The sequence below is a fragment of the Centruroides vittatus genome, unplaced genomic scaffold (assembly GCF_030686945.1).
Source record: "Centruroides vittatus isolate TY-2023 unplaced genomic scaffold, ASM3068694v2 contig_925, whole genome shotgun sequence".
Classification (NCBI taxonomy): Eukaryota; Metazoa; Arthropoda; class Arachnida; order Scorpiones; family Buthidae; genus Centruroides; species Centruroides vittatus.
In genome coordinates this window covers 7385-30241 of record NW_027122611.1, presented here as the reverse complement: position 1 = coordinate 30241, position 22857 = coordinate 7385, and the positions used below count along the sequence as shown (strand labels likewise).

The following is a 22857-nucleotide window of genomic DNA, read 5'->3' as shown; positions in this document are numbered from 1 at the left end:
GAGAATCACTGTAAATGTTGATACACAGAGTTTTGTTTGGTAGTGAAGTGGCTCACTGAACAGCTTGGTAGACAGCATCTTCCTCAGCTTGATAAATGGAGGTATGTGGGGGCACATTCTAGCATATTTTGGGCAAAATTGTCAGTTTGGAGGAAGATGCAGAAACTTGAGCCAGCTTTTGGACCCATCTGTGTAGATATTAATGTCTACATGGAATCCATGGAGGAAGCAGATGACACCAAATAACCTTGTTTACAGGGTGATGATCACAGATAGTAGGGTAATTGCAATGTGGTAGTATATGAACAGCCGTAGATAGGAGTAGAGACTGTTGTTGAGCCTTAATGTCTGTAGTTTTGTTCTTTTCTACAACACATAGTGGCAAAGGAAGGAGTTCTGCTAGTATCAGAGAGGCATTAGTAGAAACAGTTCTGCAACATTGAAATTCTGATGGCAAACTGTCTTTGAAGAGAGAGAGTAATTTACTTGCTACTGAATTCTTACTAGTTACATGACCCCAGCTAGAGGCCGACGTAAAGTAGTAATGGTTGTATTGCCCAATTATGTAGAGTTTTACAACCTTTATGATTTAGTCCCCAGGTGCACCTAGCACATTTTAGCAGCATGTACAGTACAGTACAGTAGTTTTTCTTGGCTTAGCCAAGATTTAATCAATATGGCAACGGAATGTGGTTTCTTTCTATTCTCTTTTGTTTTATTTTGTATGACGTTTCTGTTCACACGTGCACTATCCAGTGGATCTGTCAAAGTTTTTTTGCGTCCTTTTGTGAAAATTAAAATTAATATAAAAATGAATATTTTGGCGTTGATTAATGATGATGATAAAAAAATTGTTAATAATTAAAAAAACATTCTTAAAATAAATTGTTCATTCGAATTCATTAAATTTTTATATTTTTAAATTTGTTCACATAATTATTATGTACTGTACTATTATTTATAAAAGACTAACTAATTAATAATTATATATTTTGGACCTAAGGTTTTAAGTAGTGATGTAACGAATATTCGGTTACTCCCCGGTATTCGGCCTATTTTTCACTATTCGGCCGAATACCGAATACCTAAAAACAAGAGTAAGAAATAACAAAAACACAGTAAATTAATCATTTTGGTAACTTTTATTAATGCTGAAAATTAAACTATAATTATTAAAGTTAATAAGAAATAGCATCTAACTCTAGTATTAAATTATTTCGTAATTAAATAATAATATAGCCTTTATCTAGCCCGAACCTCTTATGGCATTGATGGCGTGTAGGTTAGAATGTATCGGGCATTAATATTATTGATTAGTTAATTATGTTATATTCGTATTCGCGTATATTTTAATATTTTTTACGATATTTTAAAATTATTTACAAAACGTTTTATTGAAACTTTATCGTATTTAATGAAAGAATTATTTATCTATTTCTAGAAGATGAGTAATTAATATATAATTTATTTTATATATAAAGCAAAGAATGAGCATTTCTCATTATATACAAAAGATAACATTTGAAATCACGTTAAATTTTAAAAATATTGACAAAAACAATAGCAACAAAATATCACAAAACTTCACAAATAGAAAACCCCCAATAATATATTTGAACTGTTCCACAACTGGGCAGAAACTAGACCATATGTCCCCACTAAAGTATATCCTTAGGGCACTATTCAGTCTACAAATACGTATTAAAAACAAAATTTTAGAGTTAAAAAGATCGATTGCAAATAAAATAACTTATAACTTACATCTAAATACCAACAACTGCCGAATCATATCGGGCTATTTACGGCTATTACATAAATTATAAACCAATTTGGCAGTAGAGGTAGACGTTAGGCTCCATCTCATATTAACTTTAATAATTATAATTTAATTAATTAATTTAAATAATTTAGACCTACTGGAAGAAAAAATCGTAGTGACAGCGGGCCAATAGAGAGCAGAGTGCGCAATCCTTGCCATAATGCGGTTTGCGCGCCAATTTTCGTACTTGCGTTAATCAAGCCGAATAGTTTGGCCGAATATTCGGCCATTCAGCCACGGTCCTGGCCGAATATTCGGTATTCGGCTGAGGCCAAATATACTATTCGTTACATCACTAGTTTTAAGTTTCATAAAAATATTTATTTTTGTTAAAATCTTTGTATAAAATCATGCCTAAATATTATGTAAAATAGGGAAGGGAGGGGGATCAAAGAAAATCTTACGGTTTCTTACACAGGGGTGGGTGGGGGTCTAGAATGGCCGAAATCGCTCTTACTTAATTTATGGACGGCCCCTAGCTTCAAAGTAAACAAGTATTAAAATAGCGGTTTTGTGTCAAAGTGCCTGTTCTCTAATGCAATTTGTCCGCCATGTTACGGGAGGTTTTTCGTCATATTCACCTAAAATACCAAGTTGTGTGGCTTTTGTTTGCGATAATATTCGCGTTTTTCATGAACTATAGAGGGGCGCTGAATTTTTACAAAATGGCTACTTTATCTGGGTCGTTTGTAACTAGTAATGTAAAATTAATCATATATTACTGCCCGATATAATGGTATGTGCTGCTTGTAGCTGTTTATCGAGAAATTTTAAAGTAGCAGAACAATTATTGCTAGCGGGATACGTCATGTGGTATCGAAGCAAGTGAGCGAGATCGTTCTATGCATATTTGTGCCCTTTGTGTTAAAAACATCAGCTTTGACATTGTCCTATCAGGGTTAATTTACAAGTAAAAAGCTATGTAAATTGTTGTTTAAGCTTCGACTTTCGAGGAGCCTCAAACATTTGTACAAACAAACAAAAAAAAGAAAAAATGAAAGTCGAATTTTGTAATAAATATTTTTTTACAAACCAACAAAATATACTTTACTTTTTATTTTGTGTAGTATTTTGTTAATTTTTTTCTAAGAATTAACGTAAGGTTTTTTTTAAAGAAATGATAAAACCAATTTTAAAAAAGATTTTTAAAGGAATGGGTATAAAAATTTAATTAAATTCAGTTATAAAACAGAAGACTAGTGAAACCTCACATCTTTTTCTTCCAATAACCGTATTGAATCAGAGAGATACTCTGATTTAATTTTTTTCTTTTTATGATTGACTTCTAAAATTGTGAAGGGTTGGTAAAGGGACTTACATTCAGCTTAGGGCTTCGAAATGCTTAAATCCGATCCTGTGTTCCACACAAAATAACTGGCATTTTAACTTTAAGAAAATATCTTTGAAAATTGACAGCATAACTTGTTCGTGTAAAGTTGGACAATCGGGGAAACTGCCAATTCTTAAGTCTAATTCATTTTTCACAATTCGGAGAAGTTCATAAATATAAACGACCGATTTCCGAATAATCATCTGTTTTTCGTGTGAGAATAGACGAAAACTTATATTAGGCTCCCGTAAATCTTTGAAATTGCAATTTGGAACGCAACAGAAAGCTTTGCTTTTTCTATTGTTATTCATTTTTACTGCTGATAATACACACGAATTAATCAAACGACCCAGATAGAATAGTTTTGTTTTTAAACACCAGAGGGCGAGCATCCGGTGAAAAATGCGAATATTTCTGTAATTAAGAGCGCGGCTACACGTTTCGCTGGTAAACGAATGTTTTAAGTGATTTCACTATTTTGAGGAAAACAAAGTATCTTTTTTATAGAGCTTTAGCGGGAATAAAATATTGGCTTTACCCTAGTAAAAATCCAACGAGTTGCTAAGCTTTTTCGGAAACATTTAAAACTGCGTGTGGCGTCATCTATTATAAAAAAAATTTTTAATAACATATCATATTTTTAATTATTACAAAATAGCAAAAAGTTTAATTATGAGGGTATGACGGGTTTTATATTTAAAAAAATAAATTGTAAATGCTAATAACTAATAAAATCGTCATTTAAGTCCGATTTCTATCGAGATCCCCCTCTATCTCCCACCTTTTTTTTTTTTTTTTTTTTTTTTAACTCTTTCCGCCCTGTGGGCACTAAGAGGGCCTCTTTTAGTAGGCCCATTATGGGTTCGGCCAGGCCCACAATGGGGCGACCGGGTGGTGAGGGACGGGGCCCGACATATCCGAACGGACCACCCCCCGAAAAATTCCTGGGGTTTATTCGACCCGTTCGGATTCGATCCCGGGTCCCCCAGAGCGGTAGGCTGCCACCTTCACCGCTCGGCCATCCGGCCGTCTCTATCTCCCACCTCTGGACGTTTAACCGCCAAAATTTAATAATATCAAACTCCTAATAAACGAACCTCCCCGCAAAATTTCAAAAATTTTCGACAAATATCGCGGGAGTTATTAAACTTTAAAGTGGGTGAACAAAATCGTGGTCTTCACACAAATATTTAAAAAAAATCCCAATTTTTTTTTCCTTTGCATTTCTCGAGTACAAAAATATAAAAATTTAGGGTTATTTTTTGACCGATCGCCATACTTTCCGTCCTATATAACACAGCCAGAAAAGTAAATACTATATATTGTTTCGTTGGCATAACATATAAATTAATATCATTTTTAAAGTTTTCTCGTTAGATTTAAATGAAATTATAAGATTTGGCCCACCAGTGGCCAAGTGGTTCCGTTACGTGAACCTGACGAATTTTTTTAGTTTAATAAAGCATTTTTACGAATAAAATGCTTTATTAAACTAAAAAAAATTGTCATTTCTTAATGTAAACCCATAGACCACGTGTTGGCAGTCGACAGAACATGGCGGCGATGACTCGTGTGTCGCTACTCTGATATCTAGGTACAGTACTCTACTGCACGCGCGTGTAAAGCATCATCTGATGGTTGCTACACGCTAAACGTGGTTACGCCGGACGCACACATTTGCTTGAATCAGTTTGCTCCGCTTGGAAGCGCGTTCACGCCCGCGGTCGCTGGACGCTGCCACGTAGGACGTACTGTACCTTAATTAAAATTCGTGCCGCCCCAATACGTCCGAGATTTCCCGTCTACGCACGGCGATTCTCGTTTTAAATTATTCTACTATACTGTAAAGAAATTTGTGAATAGAACAATACACGGCGGTCCTAAATAACTTACCTACATTTCCGATTTAGATTGAACTACGATATTTTAATTCAATAATCTTAGGTAATTTGGCAGGAGACGAGCAAAGCATTTGTAAATCAATCAGCGGCGTATTACATGTACTGTACAGTATAGTACATAAATTACGTATCAGTGGACTGTATTCTTATTAATATTTAATTCAAAAATTGTGGCTCCATCTGTATCTGAACATCGCAGTTATAGGTGCATAATTCGGGCCCCATCTTGTACATATTGAATATTCTATTTTGAAGTAGGTTTTTATTATAGAAAAATAAATCATTTCTTCATGTTTTTTTAAAATTTGTAAGACTAATCTGCAAGACTAAATATCTGCATCCATAATTCCAGTATAATAAGTCCTGTTAATTGATAAAAATATACTAGTATACAAGATAAATTTTAAATTACGGTAGAGGACACAAAGGCGTAATAATTAATCATTTCTTCATGTCTTCGTCACTCCGCTACTTAAATTGGTGCTCCCTTTTAACTTATTTTAAGTATTCGCCAAGGGCGCCAGTAAACATTGACAATTTACAGGCCGAAACGTAACAATATTAGTATCTATAATTATAATTCTAAATTCAAAGTTCCGCCGAAAATCGAGATCCAACAAAAGTTTCCCCATTAAAGTGTTTCCATTTCACAAATGTGCAGCTGATTCTGTTTTAAGAAATTAATTAAATTAAACAGAACTCGAAGGAAATGAAATTTTAGAACCACTTTCCCGGTAGAATTAGTAGGGTGAAGATGCATATTATGAGATAGGCGCCAAATATGAGATACCAAGGTTTTGGCCAAACTATTAACGGCTACCATTTGGCGCTAGTGTCGCCCAAAGCGTCCTGGCAACAGCTCCAAACCATTGTTGCCGTTCCTAGTACATTTGTACTTTTCGGGTACATTTTTCGAGAGCATTGAAAGTACACTTAGATTTGAGTACATCTTGAATACATTATAATATTCCAGTACCATTTATGGTACAAAATAATATTTCATGCCTTAACGAGAAAATTCGAAAAAAATTAGTTTAATAAAGTCTCACTAGTGTGACTAGTGTCACTGATCGCTAATTTGATTTACCCAATCACAACATACACATGGTGTATGTCGGTCGACGTCAACAACATACAGATAGTTTCATGTGCAAACGTCTTGACTCAAACCACAACGTTTGACATACGTGTGAAAGAGGACCTCAATGGTCCTCTTTCACACGTATGTCAAACGTTTCAGTCATTGCATATTTTCATGAGGACCTTGACAAAATTTTTCACGCTACGTGGTCCAAACAATTCAACTCTGTCAAACAAAAATAATGGACAAGTAAGGAAATCAATGATTTTAAACTTTTGTCGTCAGTAATATCAAAATATCCTTTAAGTCAGAGTCCATTTATTACAGAAAATAGTTTTGAAATTGTACGAGTATAAATAATATAAATACTTTTATATTATTTTCTACCACTATAATTTAATTCTTAAATTATGAACTTCAATTTTATTAATCTTGGTAAAAGAAATAACTTTTGTTAATTTGAATCTGTCCACGCATATTTAATTTATAATTTTTTTTATTTATCACTATTATATTTTTAAAAAATCAACTTTTAATGCTGTAACTAATAATCAACGATAACAAAAAAGCATACAAACTATTTTCGTAAAACCTTTTTATGAAATATTTAATTTCAAAGTATTCGTATTTAACCAGTATTCATGAATATGAATTTTGAAATAAGCACAAAAATTGAGTATGATGGTATATTAATATCAAAAGCAACCAAACATAGACATAGTACACAGTGGCGTAGCGTGGGTGTCAGCCGCCCGGGGCGGAGGAAAATTTCGCCGCCCCCTTATTTAGGTATTATTATTTATTGTGAAATTTTGCCGCCCCCTTAAAGTGCCGCCCGGGGCGGGCCGCCCCTGCCGCCCCCACCACGCCACGCCACTGATAGTACATTTTGAAGGAAAATAGTACATTTTTTGAAGGCGCTTCAGTACGTTTTGAAATTTCATTGTGGCATCGCTGCTCCAAACGTATGTCAGTGAGCGCCCGGCCAGAGGCACTGTTAGAACGTGGGCGTGCGAATTTTCACGGAAGCACAAAACAAATTTTTTGACATTAAATGTTCACGAGGTATTTAACAACGTTATTATTAAGCTAAAATCTTTTAATTTACATTCATTGTATCAATTATATCGGTCAGTTTCACGATATTAGTGCGGTTCTATTGTTTTCCTTGTCAGCAAAAAAGTAGGAAGCCATTTTGTAAAATTTGGATGTGTTCTCAATATGAGACACACGGGGTTATGGGGGTTCCTAAAATGAGATATCTCATTTCATATGTGAGGCGAAAGTATACATATTAGTTTAAGTTCTTTTTTTATATATTTTAGATGGCCCCAATTAAAAGGAAAACCACCATGCCATGATACGAGCCGTGAATGCAGTGCGGAGCAACCAAATGGGTTACTTAAGGGCATCAAAACGATTCGGTGTTCCTAAGGGTACCCTAGAGCGCTACGTCAAGAAGGATGCCCATGCTGAAGTACTTGTAAAGGTTCGTATGGGAAGACGTCCAGCCTTGCCTGACCATTTAGAAATAGAGCTGGAAAAATATTGCAAAGAAATGGATCAACGATTTTATGGCTTACGTCTGAAGGATATTAAGTACAGTACATGGCGTTTCAATTGGCTATCAAAAATAATCTTAAACACCCCTTCAGCTTGTCTAAAGCGTCTGCTGGCAAAAAGTGGCTATGTGGTTATATGAGAAGGCATCCTGCTTTATCAGTTAGAACACCTGAAGCAGTTTCTGCTGCAAGAGTGAAAGAGTTCAACCCTGTTGCCATCAATAATTTCTTTGACTTATATGAGCCAGAAATTGAAAAGATAATGTGATGTTTATGAAACCACTGAAAGCTTATTACGTCCAAGAAATTGAAACATGGCTACGAAATAACCCAGGACGCACACTGACTAACAAATACGTAGCTAGATTATTTGGCATTGCTTATGAAAAAGCTGCAACTATGAGTAACTCCATCAATGGTTTTCGGAAAACTGGATTGTTGCCTGGCAATCGCCATATTTTTACAGATGAAGATTTTTCAATTTTCAACGATGAAGATCAATGTCGAGATGTACTAGTGACCAGACAGGTAGACCTTTCTAGACTCGCCACGTTTCACCCGATCATGGAATATCAAATGAGAATCAGGGGGATCAGAGAGCCGAACGCTGTGTAACCCCTTCAAATGGAAATTCTCCTGATGAGAATCACGCATTGGCAACAAGTGCTGGTTTATATGAAAATCCAATGCCTAGCACATCGTCTCATGTCTCACCTTTTGCACCTAAGCCAGTACCCAGGCTGCCTAGAAATGATTCTGCCAAGAAAACCAGGGCTGGATTAGCTGCCATAATTATTGCTTCTCCATATAAAAACACACTTATAGAATGCTTAAATAAAAAGAAAGAAAAGGAAAGTAAAAAGGATCAGAAGAAAAGCTCCAAGAAAGCAAACAAAGAACTGCAGACAAAGAAGAATAATGAGTTGTAAAGAAAAAGAAAATTAAAGAGCCGGACAGTTCCAGTTTTGAAGATGACGACGTGGAGCTCGCAGATAGCAATAGTGATAATGAATCGTATGACGCTGAATGTCCATACTGCATGGGAGGTTCTTGGAAGACACGAGAGGAGAAAAATTGGCTAAGTGGACTCATGAGGACTGTGGAGAAGTAACAGAAAATAGTTTTTTGTGTTCTTTATGTTTAGATATGTAACTGTTATTGGCTGATAGAAACACGTCTTGGAGGCGATCGCCGCCAAAGATTGAATTCAACCAACTTTTGCGGCGAAAAAAGTGACGTCATTCTGCTGCTTTTCCTCACCGCACGTGTGCATCCTCCTTTACAATTAATGATAAAATGCTGCGGTTACAAAAAAGTTTGTCGATATTACGGTATAAGAAGCATTTATTTATTCTATTCATGTTTTAACTTCGTTTTATACTACCGCTAACGGCTTTAGTTAAACCGAAATGCAGATATTTTCGTACGGGTTAACCACCACCGTTAACGTGGCAGCGGAATCACGTTACCAACTTCGAAGTCTCGGTGTTCCCTAAAAATATTTTTTTTCGTTTTGTTAAAATTTCCCCCGGATTAGGAAATGCCATTGCAAACGTAACGTTTATTGTTACGGCTTTATTCATTACTGTTGAAAAATGATAAGTTTATTACTACATTGTTCTACACTGTCTCAACCAATTTGTCAGGCCGAATCGGCCTGACAAGTTGGTTGAAAGAAGCTATCAATTGTCTTGTGACATTTCCTTTTGTATATGCAATAAATAAATAAACTTAGTTGAGACAAGGTATAGTGTTCAATTTCGAAAGTGTTTTGGTATTACAAATACGCTTAGATTAAAATTCGTCTTACAAATTAGCAATCGAACAAAAACTTAATTTGCTACCGTGTGTCTCTTTTATTACACAAAAACTTTAACCTCGGTTCTACAGAAGCCAAGTTAATTTACGTGTTAAGGCAGTAAGAAAAAACAAATTATAACTGCACGTTTTTAGGCAGAAAAAACGTAACGGCAGCGAAACTATCCTATAGTATCAAAAGGTAGAAAGACGAAATCACTCCGCGTTGGCCCGATTAAGATTCCGGTTTACAGGTTTCCCGAATGAAGGGGTGCTTTTCCGCCCCGTAAAAATTACCAGAAAATTCTTTCTAACATCGATAATTTTATTTCCTAACAGTCTTCCGAAACAGTCAAGCGGCGGCCTTTTGTCGTTTTCTCTCTTCCTTCATGCGTTGAAGGGCTGAAGTGTCTTCCCAAGGCCGGGGTCCTCGCACGTTCTCCCACGATTCGATGTCCATCTCCTTCACTTTCTAAAGGCGGGAATGAACGAAGACTTTTAGTTTTCCCGCGTATCGGATTCGAGTACCGGGACAAAGCCTACCCACCTCGTATTCGGATTCCAGAGTCACTTTCTCCTTCTTCTTTAGCTCGCTCTCCTCGATCTCTCTGTTCGATATCTGAAACGGCAGAACAGAAATAATGTCGATCTCTCCGGTCTTAATATCCAGGTGAAGGTTTATTAGAAAGAAAATGTCTGTCCGTGCTTATCTTTGCTGCTGTGAAAATACCGTATTTTCTAATCTACGGCCTTTGCTATGGACAAATCCCATAAATAAATAATAAATGCATTATTTAAACAGATTGTAAGGTTGGTTTCCCCTACGTTTTGCTTCCAAACGAAACCCAACCATCTACACAATACTTAGAAATGGGAAAAACCCACAGACACCTAAAGAGTCCTTGGAATATACAGGATACTTCTATGAGGTGATAGGATCACCAGAGACCTCGTTTTCATACCAGTGATGCGTTATAGCTTCGTGAAACCCTGGCAAATCTGAATTAGGGGCACCATGTATAATGTTGACTCAAGACATTTTACTTGGGGAAAATCCCCCATTATCCTCTTGGATTCAACAATACCCATGCAAAACACTAAAGAACACTTTTATATAAAATTTCATTAAAAAATGAAACAAAATTAGATAAATGACTTTTATGAACAATTAAATTTAATCCATATGAAAAATTTTTAAACAACATAATTAGTATGTACCATACCTTTGTTACACAAAATAATAAACTAGATTAAGTATATTTTTGTAATTCTTGTTTAAAGTCATTTAATATAACAAAGAAAAACTTTTTATAAATTAAAAAAATAATTCTTAACAAAAAAATAATAATTACACAAGAGATTACAGGGGTGAATAAACAATGATGATTATATCTTCACTTTTTGTGATAAAAATTGTCAATGAGTTCATTGTAATCAACCCTGTTTAAAATGTCATTCTCGGTGGGTAATATTGCCAAATTACATAATTTTTCTTGTTCAATTTGTATAATTTTTAATTCTTTTAAGACCACGGAACAATGGCTCTGCCGATGGTTGGAAACAGGAATTGACAAATATATATTTAAAATTATTCCCACTTAAGAAAAGGAGAAATTAAACTGTTTAAAAGTATTTATAGGATGTTTAATAACACAAAATAATTATTTTTTTACTATAATTAGCATCGTGTTTCCTTCGAGAAACATTAGGAAAGTTCCAATCTGTTTTTCCTGTTATCACGACATACTTCTGTTGAGAGTAGTGGCTGTAAATCCCTAGGCGTATGAAAATCCGAAAGGTGCTTGGAAAAGTATATCTGAAAATTCATGGACGTATTACACTGTCGACGGTAGATGTTGGAAAAGAACAACTTTACTTCTACAATATTATGACAAGGTAGTAGATGCCCATCTTGCCTCCCAGATATACTGGTCTGTTACAAAAGTATAACACCACCACAAATTTTGTGATTTTTCAAATTTATTTAAATTTTTTATTAGAAAACAGTTTTATATGTTTTAAGACAATTACAAAAATATCATTTTCAAGCTTTTTATCTTTTAATAAATATAATAGAAGTTATCACTTTTTACTTGTTACCAAAGTATAGATACACTTTCTAAAATGTAAAAATAAATTTAAATTACATAAAAATACATTTTAAATATATTTTAAACACTTAATATTTGGTTTTACTCCCTTTGGCTACAATTACTTGAAAAATTGTGTTAGGCATGAAGTTTACTACTTTTTTAATTGTTCGTGCTTAATTTCATCCCATGTATCCATTATTGCAATTTTCAATTGATTTACAGATTCATATTGTTTCCCATTTTGATAAACAATGGCTGCTAAAATCCCTCATAAATTTTCAATGGGATTTAAATCTGGACTACATGAAGGCCAGTCAATATTACATTAATATTTTCTTTTTTAAACCAATTTTTTGTTGACATTGAGACATGAATGGGAGCATTATCTTGTGGAAGTTACCATTTATGATCTCCAATTAATGCACCAAATGTAATCATTTTTGTCAACAAATACTAAATTAGTTTTACCTTCTCACCCATCCTATTTACCTCCAAAACTACCCCAAATCATTACAGACCCAGCCCCTTGTTGCTGGCTTATTTTAACTCTGCTTTCTCTTCTTAAATCATGCCAATAATACGAAAACCCATCAGCTAATTTATCATTAATGTCAGGTGCATCTACATGAACATATCACTCATATCAAGTAGCACATCTAAATTTCTATCATAGTTTTTAAGTTTTGGCTTCATTGACATTTTATCAACAATAAGGGATCCAATTTTTTCATTATGAAACACAACTTAATGATTTTTCTTCTGTTATTAATCTAGTTCTTATTAACAAAGTAATGTTTGTCCCATCCTTGAAATATACAACATAAGTTTTCAGAGATTTTTGATATAGAAGTTGCAAAATATTTAATAACCTATAACATGTTGTTGATCTTGATGCTAAGACGACACTAATCTTGATTGAAGACATATTGTATTTATGTTATCTTTTCCCAAAGGCTTCAATTTGTTCAATTAAAAGATTTGCTTTTAAATCACCACACTCAGGCTTTAGTGTGAAGTCTATTATAAAAGTAATACTGTTTTTCTTTCTGAAATTTTAACAATTTTCCTTTCAAATTCTTAATATGCGGTTTAAAATTTATTGTAAGACCTTTCTACTTTACATTTCTTCTAACCTTACTCCTTACATTCAATTTGAAAGCCTTTGGTACTGTTGATTTGTTTATAGAAAATTCTGTGTGTGTGTGTGAGAAACATTGTATGCTATGCTTATGATATTTTGTAATTATTTTCAACTATTTCTACCAGAGGTGATTAAACACTTACATTGAAGTCAGTTTTCCTTCTTTTTCTAAGATTATTCTGAATTTTCTCCAGTGTGTCTCTTTTAGGAGATTGCCTACTCTTCTGAAGTATTTGTTTGTGTTTAGGAAATGCTTCAGAAACCAAGGAAATTATATTTGGCAAAAGAATTTTTCTTTTTGTTGTTTTCATTTCTCTTTAAAATGTTTGCTGAAAATTACAGATCTACAATTTGGAGTCCAAAGAGATCCTACCTTGTCAAGGAATTGCTACAATCCATTTCCTTTTACGTTCATTATTTATAGGAAAGTGACCAAATGAGATATTATTACATTTTATCTGACTAGATTTACTAAAAGGCAGTATATTGCAATACATCATTTCTGTTAATATTAATAAAACAAACAAAAAGAAATTTCTAAAATTGTTTCCACTAATTTACTCTTAAAGAGAAATAATTGTTTAAAAGCAAATCTAGCAACATTTCAATAAATTAAAGCAAACCACAATTTCTGACAAAATTTCCATCTGTTTCCTGCCTGTCTATATCTGGTAGCCTATGGTTTGGACATAAATGTCCAAATCTTTATTTTTACTTTCTTGTTTTATTTTTATTTATTCATTTTTATATATACTAGGTAACCTGACAGTTCAATTAATGTTAACTCGCTGAAAATTAAAATTTAAAAAACTTTTTAAAAACAAGCAAATTTATAAAACAAATGTTAATGAAATTAAAATTAAACTGAAAGAATTAAAATAAATTTAAATTTGATTATCTTTTGCGTGAAACAATACAAACAATTTCTATAATCATGTTGCAAAAGAAAAAAAAAACTTGCAATTAATTTAAAAAATTATAACTAAGGGTTCAAAAAAAGGCAAAATTAAATTAATAAGTAATAAATAATTATTAAAAAATAATTATAAATAAAAACTATATTAAACCTAAAAATTAGAATTAAATTTAAAAATAATAAAATAATTAAAAACTCTGGCCTTTACACTGAAACCATAACCAAAATTAAAAATAAAATCAAAATCAAATTAATTTTGAAATTTACATTTTGTATCCAGAGGTTACATAACATTTTGCTTTTAATATATACACAGATTGTATTAAATTATTTAAGTAATGCTGGTTTAATTGTTACTTCAATTACATGTATGCATGAATGTAATTCAAATATTTAGAATACGCTAATTCAGATGATCTATTTTGCTTTCTGTAAATGTTATGAAATTCTCATTAAGTTTTATAACTAACTAACATTACGGTCAAGTAAAACATTTTCTGTAAAATTCTGTGATATTTTAAAGAAATTGCGCAAGAATCGGTATATTTTTTTAATATATGACAAGAAAAAACATTCCCGTCGTCGTCAATCAATTTATTATACTTACAAAGCCACTTCTCTGGAATTCATATCTCAAAGACGTGAACTGTTTTAAACCAAACGATCCTCCTATCACCAGTATCTGAAATTCAATTTAACAACATTTAAAACCATAATAAATTAATACAAAATATGCATACAATTAACAATGTTATACATAACAGGCAGAATTTGCTGCAATTACAAATCACTTACTTATTTCTTATTTTTGATGAGTTAAACCTAAAAAGAAACTTTCGTTTAAACATTTTCATCTTATAATAAATTTTGTTAGGAAGCATTACAATCTAATTTCTTGTGTTTTGTCAAAACCAATGCAACATTAATTTAAGTCTTTATTCAATTATTCACTGGGTGAACGGCAAACTTAAGTTTTTCTAAGTTTGCTTCTTGCTCAACAGGTTTAACATAATAAGATATTCAGGTTTGGCCAATTCAAAGATCATTGAAGCAGTTTCAATGAGAAAAAAGAGTAAGCTGTCAATTCTTTAAAATTAAACAAAAAGAAATTATAAAGATACATACAAGGGCTTCTTTAAATAAAATTTTATCAATAGTAGTTGAAGCTGGAACTTCACCAGTATATAAAGACACACACACACTCTTTTCCAGCAAGTAAATTTAATCAAAACAAATGTTTTTGGCCTGAGTAATAAGCCTTCATCATGGTTTTAAAAGAAAAATAGAATTTCTATTTAAAAACCTGACAAAGACTTTTAAATAGAGGTCAGTTATTACAAAGGCTTATCAATCAGGCTGAAAACATTTGTTTTCATTAAATTTAGTTGCTGGTAAAGTGTGTGAGATGTGTATGATGTCTTTATATAATAAAATTTAATCTTATCATAATTCTTAGTAATACACTACTTAAAAACATGGCAATTATCTTCTAATTAGTATATACCTCTGTTTTATAATACTCAAAACATTTTCAATGTTTCACACTTCCATATTTGAAAGCTCCAACTCATACAAGCAGGAAAGGTTTGCATATTGGTATCTTTCATGCCAAATTAACGTAAAGATATAACACAAAAATTTTTGTTAAACCTAAACAGTTTAACAAAAATTTTTGCAAGGAAATCAAGTATTTGTGTGTGGAATGTGCTATAAAAAATGACTTATTTTTCCAATAGTTGCCTGTCACGAAGGCACTTATAGTGGGATGTAAGAATTTATGTACCTTCTCCATAGAATGTGGCCACCTGCAACAAGTCACTTCCACATCACGTCTTTTAAACCATCATCATCATGACGGCCAACAACGAACTTCTTAACAGAGATAAGAGGTGAAAGTCACTTGGCATCAGTCAGTTGGTCAATCCACTTGTTTCTATCCAAAGGAGACAAGGTTTTGACAAGAGTAGCCATAAAAGGCCTAATGATGTGCAAAGGAATACAGACACAGCATCCCACGTCTCCAACTTTCACTTCTTGTGCCAAAAGTTTCTGGTCGGCCAACATTTCAAGGACGAAAACAATCCAAATGATTCAGTGCAGAAGTGGTCAGTCTTGTTAACAAGACACTTTTAAGAAATTTCTAAGGCCTAAATAAGGTTAAGACTTCTATTAACATCAAGATATTTCACATCTAAAACCAAAACCAAATTGAAGAAACTTGTTATATAACAGTTAAAAAAAAGAACTATTAAAAGAACGAAACTGAGTTACATATTTTTGTGCAATAAGCTTGGAATTTAGAATGTTATTAGCATTACAATGAATTCCCATTTACGTTACAAGCATGCATAAAACATGTCACAAAATATAGAATTAAGGCTTTTCTGGGAAAAAGTACAACCAAACAAAACAGCATTCAAAGGTCTTTATTATACTTTAAAAAAAGCATCTATTTTAAATAACAAATCTGTCATTCTGGCACATCCAGAAGACAATTGAATCAATACGTGAAAAAATTCACTAAAAAAAAAAAAAAAAAAAACAAACACGTAAGCAAAGCAAACTACACGAGAAAAGGTTTTCTCGCATGCTCAGCACCTTCCAGAACAAATATTTAGATCAGTGTTCTGCAACCGGTGTGAAGTGAACTTTTACATATTCTATTAATTTCAAGTTTTATTTATAAATTTTTATCATAGTTGCTGTGTTTCTTATGCTTGTATTTCATTCTATGCCACAGCACTGATGAAATAAGATGTTAAAGCAATAAACACAAACACATATGTCATCCCAGTACTCAATTATTCTTTTGGAGTTATACATTGCACTCACACAGATCTTGAGCAACTCCGAATGAAAACAAGAAAAACACTTACTAAGCATAAACAACATCATCCTAAATCCACCATAGAAAGATTAACCCTTCCACACGAAGATAGTGGATGTGGTCTGATCGACATAGTTAACCTCCACTACAAACAAATACAGACATTGCGAGAGTTTTTCTACAGAAAACAAGAAACATCACAGTTACATAAAGCAGTAACTGTAGCAGACTCAAATAATACACCATTAAATTTACAATTTACATTCACAACATATGGACACGACAAAACATATCAATCATGGGTGGAAAAGGCACTCCATGGCAGACATCCCTATGACCTGGCCCAGGATTTTGTCGACAAAATTGTGTCAAATAGCTGGTTAGCTTGGGGATGCCTCTTTGGGGAGACAGAAGGATTCATGATTGCCATACAGGATCAGGTTATAAATACTAAAAACTACATAAAACACATTCTCAAAGATACAACACTCACAAATGACACATGCAAAAATGTCACATCATGCCACAAACTATATAACACATCACTTCTGGTTGCAAGCTCTTGGCACAAACAGATTATTTACATAAACATAATCAAGTAGCAAATACATCAAGAGTTTGCACAGAAACACAGATTATTAGACATCCACAAACCATACTACAAATACATTCCACAGACAGTATTGGAAAACATGCACAAAATGTACTATGACAGAGCCATAATCACAGATAAAATAATTTACAACAACAGACCAGACATCATACTCAATGATAAACACAATAAAATCACATACATTATAGACATATCCATTCCAAACACTCACAATATACAAAACACATGCACTGAAAAAATCAGCAAGTACACAGAACTCACTCAGGAAATAAGGCATCTATGGAGAATGGATAGGGTGCTGCTAATTGTACCTGTTGTTCTCTCCTCTACAGATGTGATACTACACACACTACACAAAAGCCTGGGAACATTACAATTGAATAAAAACACATACATCACACTACAGAAGACCACTATATTGAATACGTCACATTGTTAGGGAATTCCTGAATACAGACATACACAGACACACTTATTTCATTTTTGTCTTGCCTTGACTCTAGTCCAGCATAGTACACAGCCACAGGTGTCAACCAAGTATAACTCACAAAACTCAATATAATAATGATAATAGGTTTATGGCATTATGAAACTCTATTAATAGTATCATATCTTGTGTTTTTGAGGGGAATAACATTTTAATGTGCCATGTTGAGTCATAGGTTTGCCGCAAGTAGAAAAAGGTCGTGGAACACTGATCTAGATCACCATTGCCAAAATACTTTTAGCACTGCTCCAATGTGCGATGTAAATCATTTTAAATACGTAATCGAGCAATTATTTATCATGACATCGTCACAATGCCATGCTGCATTTTTAATCGTATTTTTAATTTAAAATGTATGCTCTCTACCTTAAATTAGTAGCAGCTTGCCCTGCACATCATACTTTTCTTTTACAAGTAGAGTCATACTGGTCATAACACCTTTTGGGGGAAATTTTTAAAATGGAAATAACACGACTTCTGGCTTGCATCAGAAGTTTGGACATAGTTATTCGTGGACTCCCACTCCCTAAGGTTTCCACATCCAATTTCGTCTTTCATCTATGTAACATTTTCTCAAGATTAAGAAAAGATGGACAGACAACAGTGGGAATTTATAGGTCTACAATTTTTTTCAAATTGCAGCCCAATCATTTTATTATTTTAAAACTTTCCCAATGCTTTCACTTTCAGGATCAAGACCACAACCTTACAAAAACTTGTTCTCTGCTAACTTAAATACCCAAATAAAAGAGACTAAGTGGAAAAATTTAAGGCACATAGAAAGTGACAAAAATAATTTGTTGCAAAGGTGCGATATTTTTAAAAGCTAAAAAGCACTTTTTCGTCTAATCGTTTAAATTCGAAATTAGTTTCAAGTGTATAATTAGTACCACCGCTCGTTCACAGCTTATCAATAAGTCAACAAAACCACGTGGAATTTTATATTTTCGAGAGTTCCGTCAACACGATAAACCGATTCGACACTTACAAAAAACGGTAATCCGAATCTGAAGAAGGGTTTTCTCCTGGAACGGTGAAACGTATTCAGAGCCGAATCCAACCAATTACTCATGCCGATAAAGACGACCGGCCGCACTTTTAGTACAACTTCGTTCCTGTCTACATTATAATACTCGTCCTATAATTAAACGGACGACATCGTCAGATTTATAATATAAAATGAACAGTCGATTTACTCTCCGAGTAAAACCCAAAGTGCGATAGTAGGTAAACACGTGAGCGATCGTTCCGATAGGAGCGCCCCCTAGAAATTTACTAATTTTTTTAAAAAATAATAATTTAATTTTTTTTTAAATTTTATAATCGATTATAAGATTCCATATCTCTATATACCTTGATAAGATTCTTTCGCGTACTAATCGTTAATTAGACGTTCGAAGACGGAAAATTACCGAAGTCTATCAGTTATCGCTATTTACGAAATATCTTTTCGGATATCGAAGAGCGTATCTGCTGTCAAGTCCGGATTAAAAACGTAAACATACTAATCCAGGATTTGTTATACAGTATAACGAATAAACAAACTAGTAATAAAAAAGTAATGCGTGTAAATATCTTTTAGGATATTTGGGGATACTATAGATTACCACCTATGGAATTTCGGGACTTTGAGTATATATCTGAACTGAGGGGAGAGAGACGAGTTCAACGATACCCTACTTTTGAGCCGGAGACGAAAAATAAGAAAGTTATCATAGTTTTTAAGTTGTCATACTTTTTTAATGTTTTCATGCAGACGGCACCGTAGTTGCTAGTGCTGCCATCTCGCGGTAAAATCTGCAAACCAATTTTATAAAAGCACTCTAAACGGCAAGAAATTGCACGAACAGTCGAATGCCACTTCCTTTTTTTTCTTTTGTTCAAGAACTACCGTGAATCAATAACTAGTGATGTTAAACAATCGGCAGCCTGCCGGCGGCTCCCCTCCCAGGGGGAGTCCGTCGACAGCACGAACAGTCGAACGCCAGTTCCTTTTTTCCCTCTTGTTCAAGCATCGCGACTCCCGATCGCGTTAGCGCGGTCGGCTCGTAGTACTAGCCGACCGCGAGCGATAACGAGACTGAGGAGCCGTAGCCCTCGAGGTCGATGAGCGCGAGGGTGTGCAAAAAGGACTTAACTCGAACTGTAGACGATTAGTAGGCTCGTGGATCAACATCTGCCTTTGTTGAAGGTATATATGGCCGACTTGCCGGACTGCCTGTCAAACACGCGATAGGCTTAGCGGAGAGAGCGACGCGACTCCCGATCATCGCGCGATCGCCGAAAAAAGTATGATAATTTTCTTATTTTTTGCCACCGGCCCAAAAGTAGGATACTGTTGAATTTGTCTCGGTCCTCTGAGTTCAAATATATACTCAAATTCCCGAAATTCCATAGGTGGTAATCTATAGTACACCCGGATAGGTTCAATCGATTTATTAGAGAAGGAATCGAACGAATTTTTTTTCAAAGTCGAATTGGATTTCTGGTGACAGGAGAAGCGCAGCTTCGGCGCTTCTCCTGTCACCAGAAATCCAATCCAAATTTTTCGAACCGGCCAGCCGTTGTCTTTATCGTATTTCTGTCAGACGGTAGAGAGTAAACAAAAGAGTTGCAAACGGTTGCGTATCCGGATGGCCGAGATTCAATTTCGGATCCGCCGTCGCCTCGATGACGTTCCGCCCGAGAAACGAGAAAAATGACAAATGCCTTCGGCCGCGACTCCACTAGTGTAAAAACGGCCGTAAAACCCCTCACCGTAAAAACTTATCGCCGAATATATCGACGTTAACTTAGAAATATGCTTCGAGTAACTTCGTGCAATTTATTAAAAGTTAGAATTAACCAACTAATTTATTATAATAAATAAATATATTAGGTTACAATAAACTCGATGACGCTTCGATTTCTAATGTATTTTTGTTTACGTGTTTTTGTCATGATGACCGATCGGACCAAAGCGTGTATATGGTAAGCGGTGAAAACATGGGGTAATAAGGAAAGACCAAAGAGCTTTAATAACCCTAAACGCTAAAATCCGTCCGCATTTTTTTTCGTCGTTTGCTTAGAAACCGCCAGATGGCGCAACGTAAAGTTGTATATCATGGTCTATAAACAAAAGGTCAGGACACCAATGTTCCCTACGGAGCCGCCATTTTGGATCCTCAGTTCCAAAGTCGCGGTATAGATTTCATGCTTTCTACGTGCAGTCGAGTTCGAGCCATTTGAAGATATTTGTTAAAATAAGAATAAGAATATATTTAGTTTTCTATTTTCACATGCAGTTTTATATTATTACACAAACTGCAAACAGAGGATCAGATTAAACATTTTTATAAATTAAAATTAGATGAAGAGAAAAGAGAACCATTCTTACAAACTCTACATGTTATGTAAATTAAACCTTTAAAAGTACTTGCAAGAGATAATAACTTCCTTTATTTAAGAACTTTCTTATGCATAAAAACTAAATTTAATTGTTTTTTTTTTAATAGAAAATTAAATAAGTATAATTATGGAAAATGTATTAAAGTGTAGACAAAAAATAGAAATATCTATTTCAACTATATTTATTGTTTATTTTATAATAAAATGATTATTAAGCAACAATTATTCATTAGAATATTCAATTTGACTGTTACATTACTCTCAATTATTATGAATTATTACTTTAAATGGCTGTTTTAATTTCAATTACTATTTAAGTAAATATAAAGTAAACGGAAGCAAAGTAATTTTGTTAAACGTTGTCTTTTATATATTTATTTACACAATCAATTACTATATTTTATTTTAAATTTTAAAGTGTGTTTTTAGTCCACAAACAATATTATAACACTCATTCTGTTTAATAAATCTGTTATACTAATGTTTCTGTTATTCTGTTTAATAAGTTACATAATGTTGTTATACAACCTGTCAGAAAACTAAAACTTACCACAAACAGTCTATTGACTAGTACTGATCTGAGAACCATGTTTTAATGTAATTTAAACAGGGTTAATTAAAACCACTTTAACGATGCACACTGCAAACATTTTAGAATATGTGTTAAATATTAAAGCAGTTTATATACTGGATTTTTGATTCCATCTAACAATATAAAATACATCGATAGTATACATAAGTAGAACATCGATTATCCGACCTCCGATTAACCGACCGCGTTCTAGTCGGCAAATTCAAATGCCCGCTAGTGATGTGGCGCTACAATATTTGGTTGTCTTGGGTACTTTAATATTATTTTTGTTAAATTTTTGCATGTTTTAGCTGGCAGCACTGGCTCGACCATGAAAGGGAGGCTAGTATTTAAACCAGGCCTAATACACTATACTAATAGTATTTTTTCATACTTTTCGGTTATCCGACTTTTCAGTTATCCGACCAACCCCAGTTCCCAATTAAGTCGGATAATCGATGCTCTACTGTATTTCATTAAAAGAAATCTGTATTAGTAACCCGATATTGTATTTTCCAATTTCACTAAAACTGTTACTTCAGAATATACAACACGTCCACACTGAATGACAGTGTGTTGCAGCAAATAGCATTATTTGTATCAAAATATAAATGTATAAAAGCAATAATAATTATAAAATATGCACTAAATTTCAATTAAATGTTTCTTATTGAATATATTCAAGCAATCTTGTATGGCCGTTGTTCCTGATAAAGGAAAACATCAACTAGAAGAGGAAAATAATTTTCTGTAGTCTAAGCAAGTAATAATTTATTAGAACATTTATTATTATATTACAAATCTCACATAGCAGAAATCTTCACAATAATTAATAAATATTAATAATAATTTAATTAATATAAACGTTTTTGAAAAATAATTGATTAGTCAATATTTCTTATGATAATATCACATTGTTCTTGTGATAAATATATTTTTTTACATCTGAAAAAGCAATGTTTAATGTCCTAAAAACATTTGTTTAAAAGAAAAACTGTGTAAGAGGTTGCGCCTCGAAAAATAGCAATGGTTCTACATGCTCTTACAGTTAGTTTTATTTTGTAGTGTCAAATGTGATTGGAATAAATGATTTTGACAGTGGCGTGCCGTCATTAGAAGCGATGGAAGCGCCGATTCCACCTTCCAATGACCTTCCCTTGTATTTTATAAAATATAAATTTTCATATTTTAACGTACAGCATTAATTAAAATTAATTTTTTATTATAACTGCATTATGTATCTTTTACAAATTTCTATACTACATGTGAAAAAAACGATAAGATTGCTATTGTATATTCGAATAATTCAGTGGCGGAAGGAATGTCGAAACC

General features: G+C 33.5%; 1 protein-coding gene across 1 annotated transcript; it reads right to left on the bottom strand.

Moving 5' to 3' along the window:
• Window positions 1–9794: 9794 nt before the first annotated feature.
• On the bottom strand, window positions 9795–18801 carry l(3)neo43 (cytochrome c oxidase assembly protein COX16 homolog l(3)neo43). The gene is made up of 4 exons (XM_067281677.1): window positions 18556–18801; window positions 14248–14322; window positions 10038–10109; window positions 9795–9962 (listed from the first exon to the last, which is right to left on the bottom strand). The coding sequence occupies exons 1-4, from the start codon at window positions 18637–18639 to the stop codon at window positions 9843–9845; spliced, it is 351 nt and encodes a 116-aa protein (XP_067137778.1). The 5' UTR covers window positions 18640–18801; the 3' UTR covers window positions 9795–9842.
• Between the last annotated feature and the right edge of the window lie 4056 nt (window positions 18802–22857).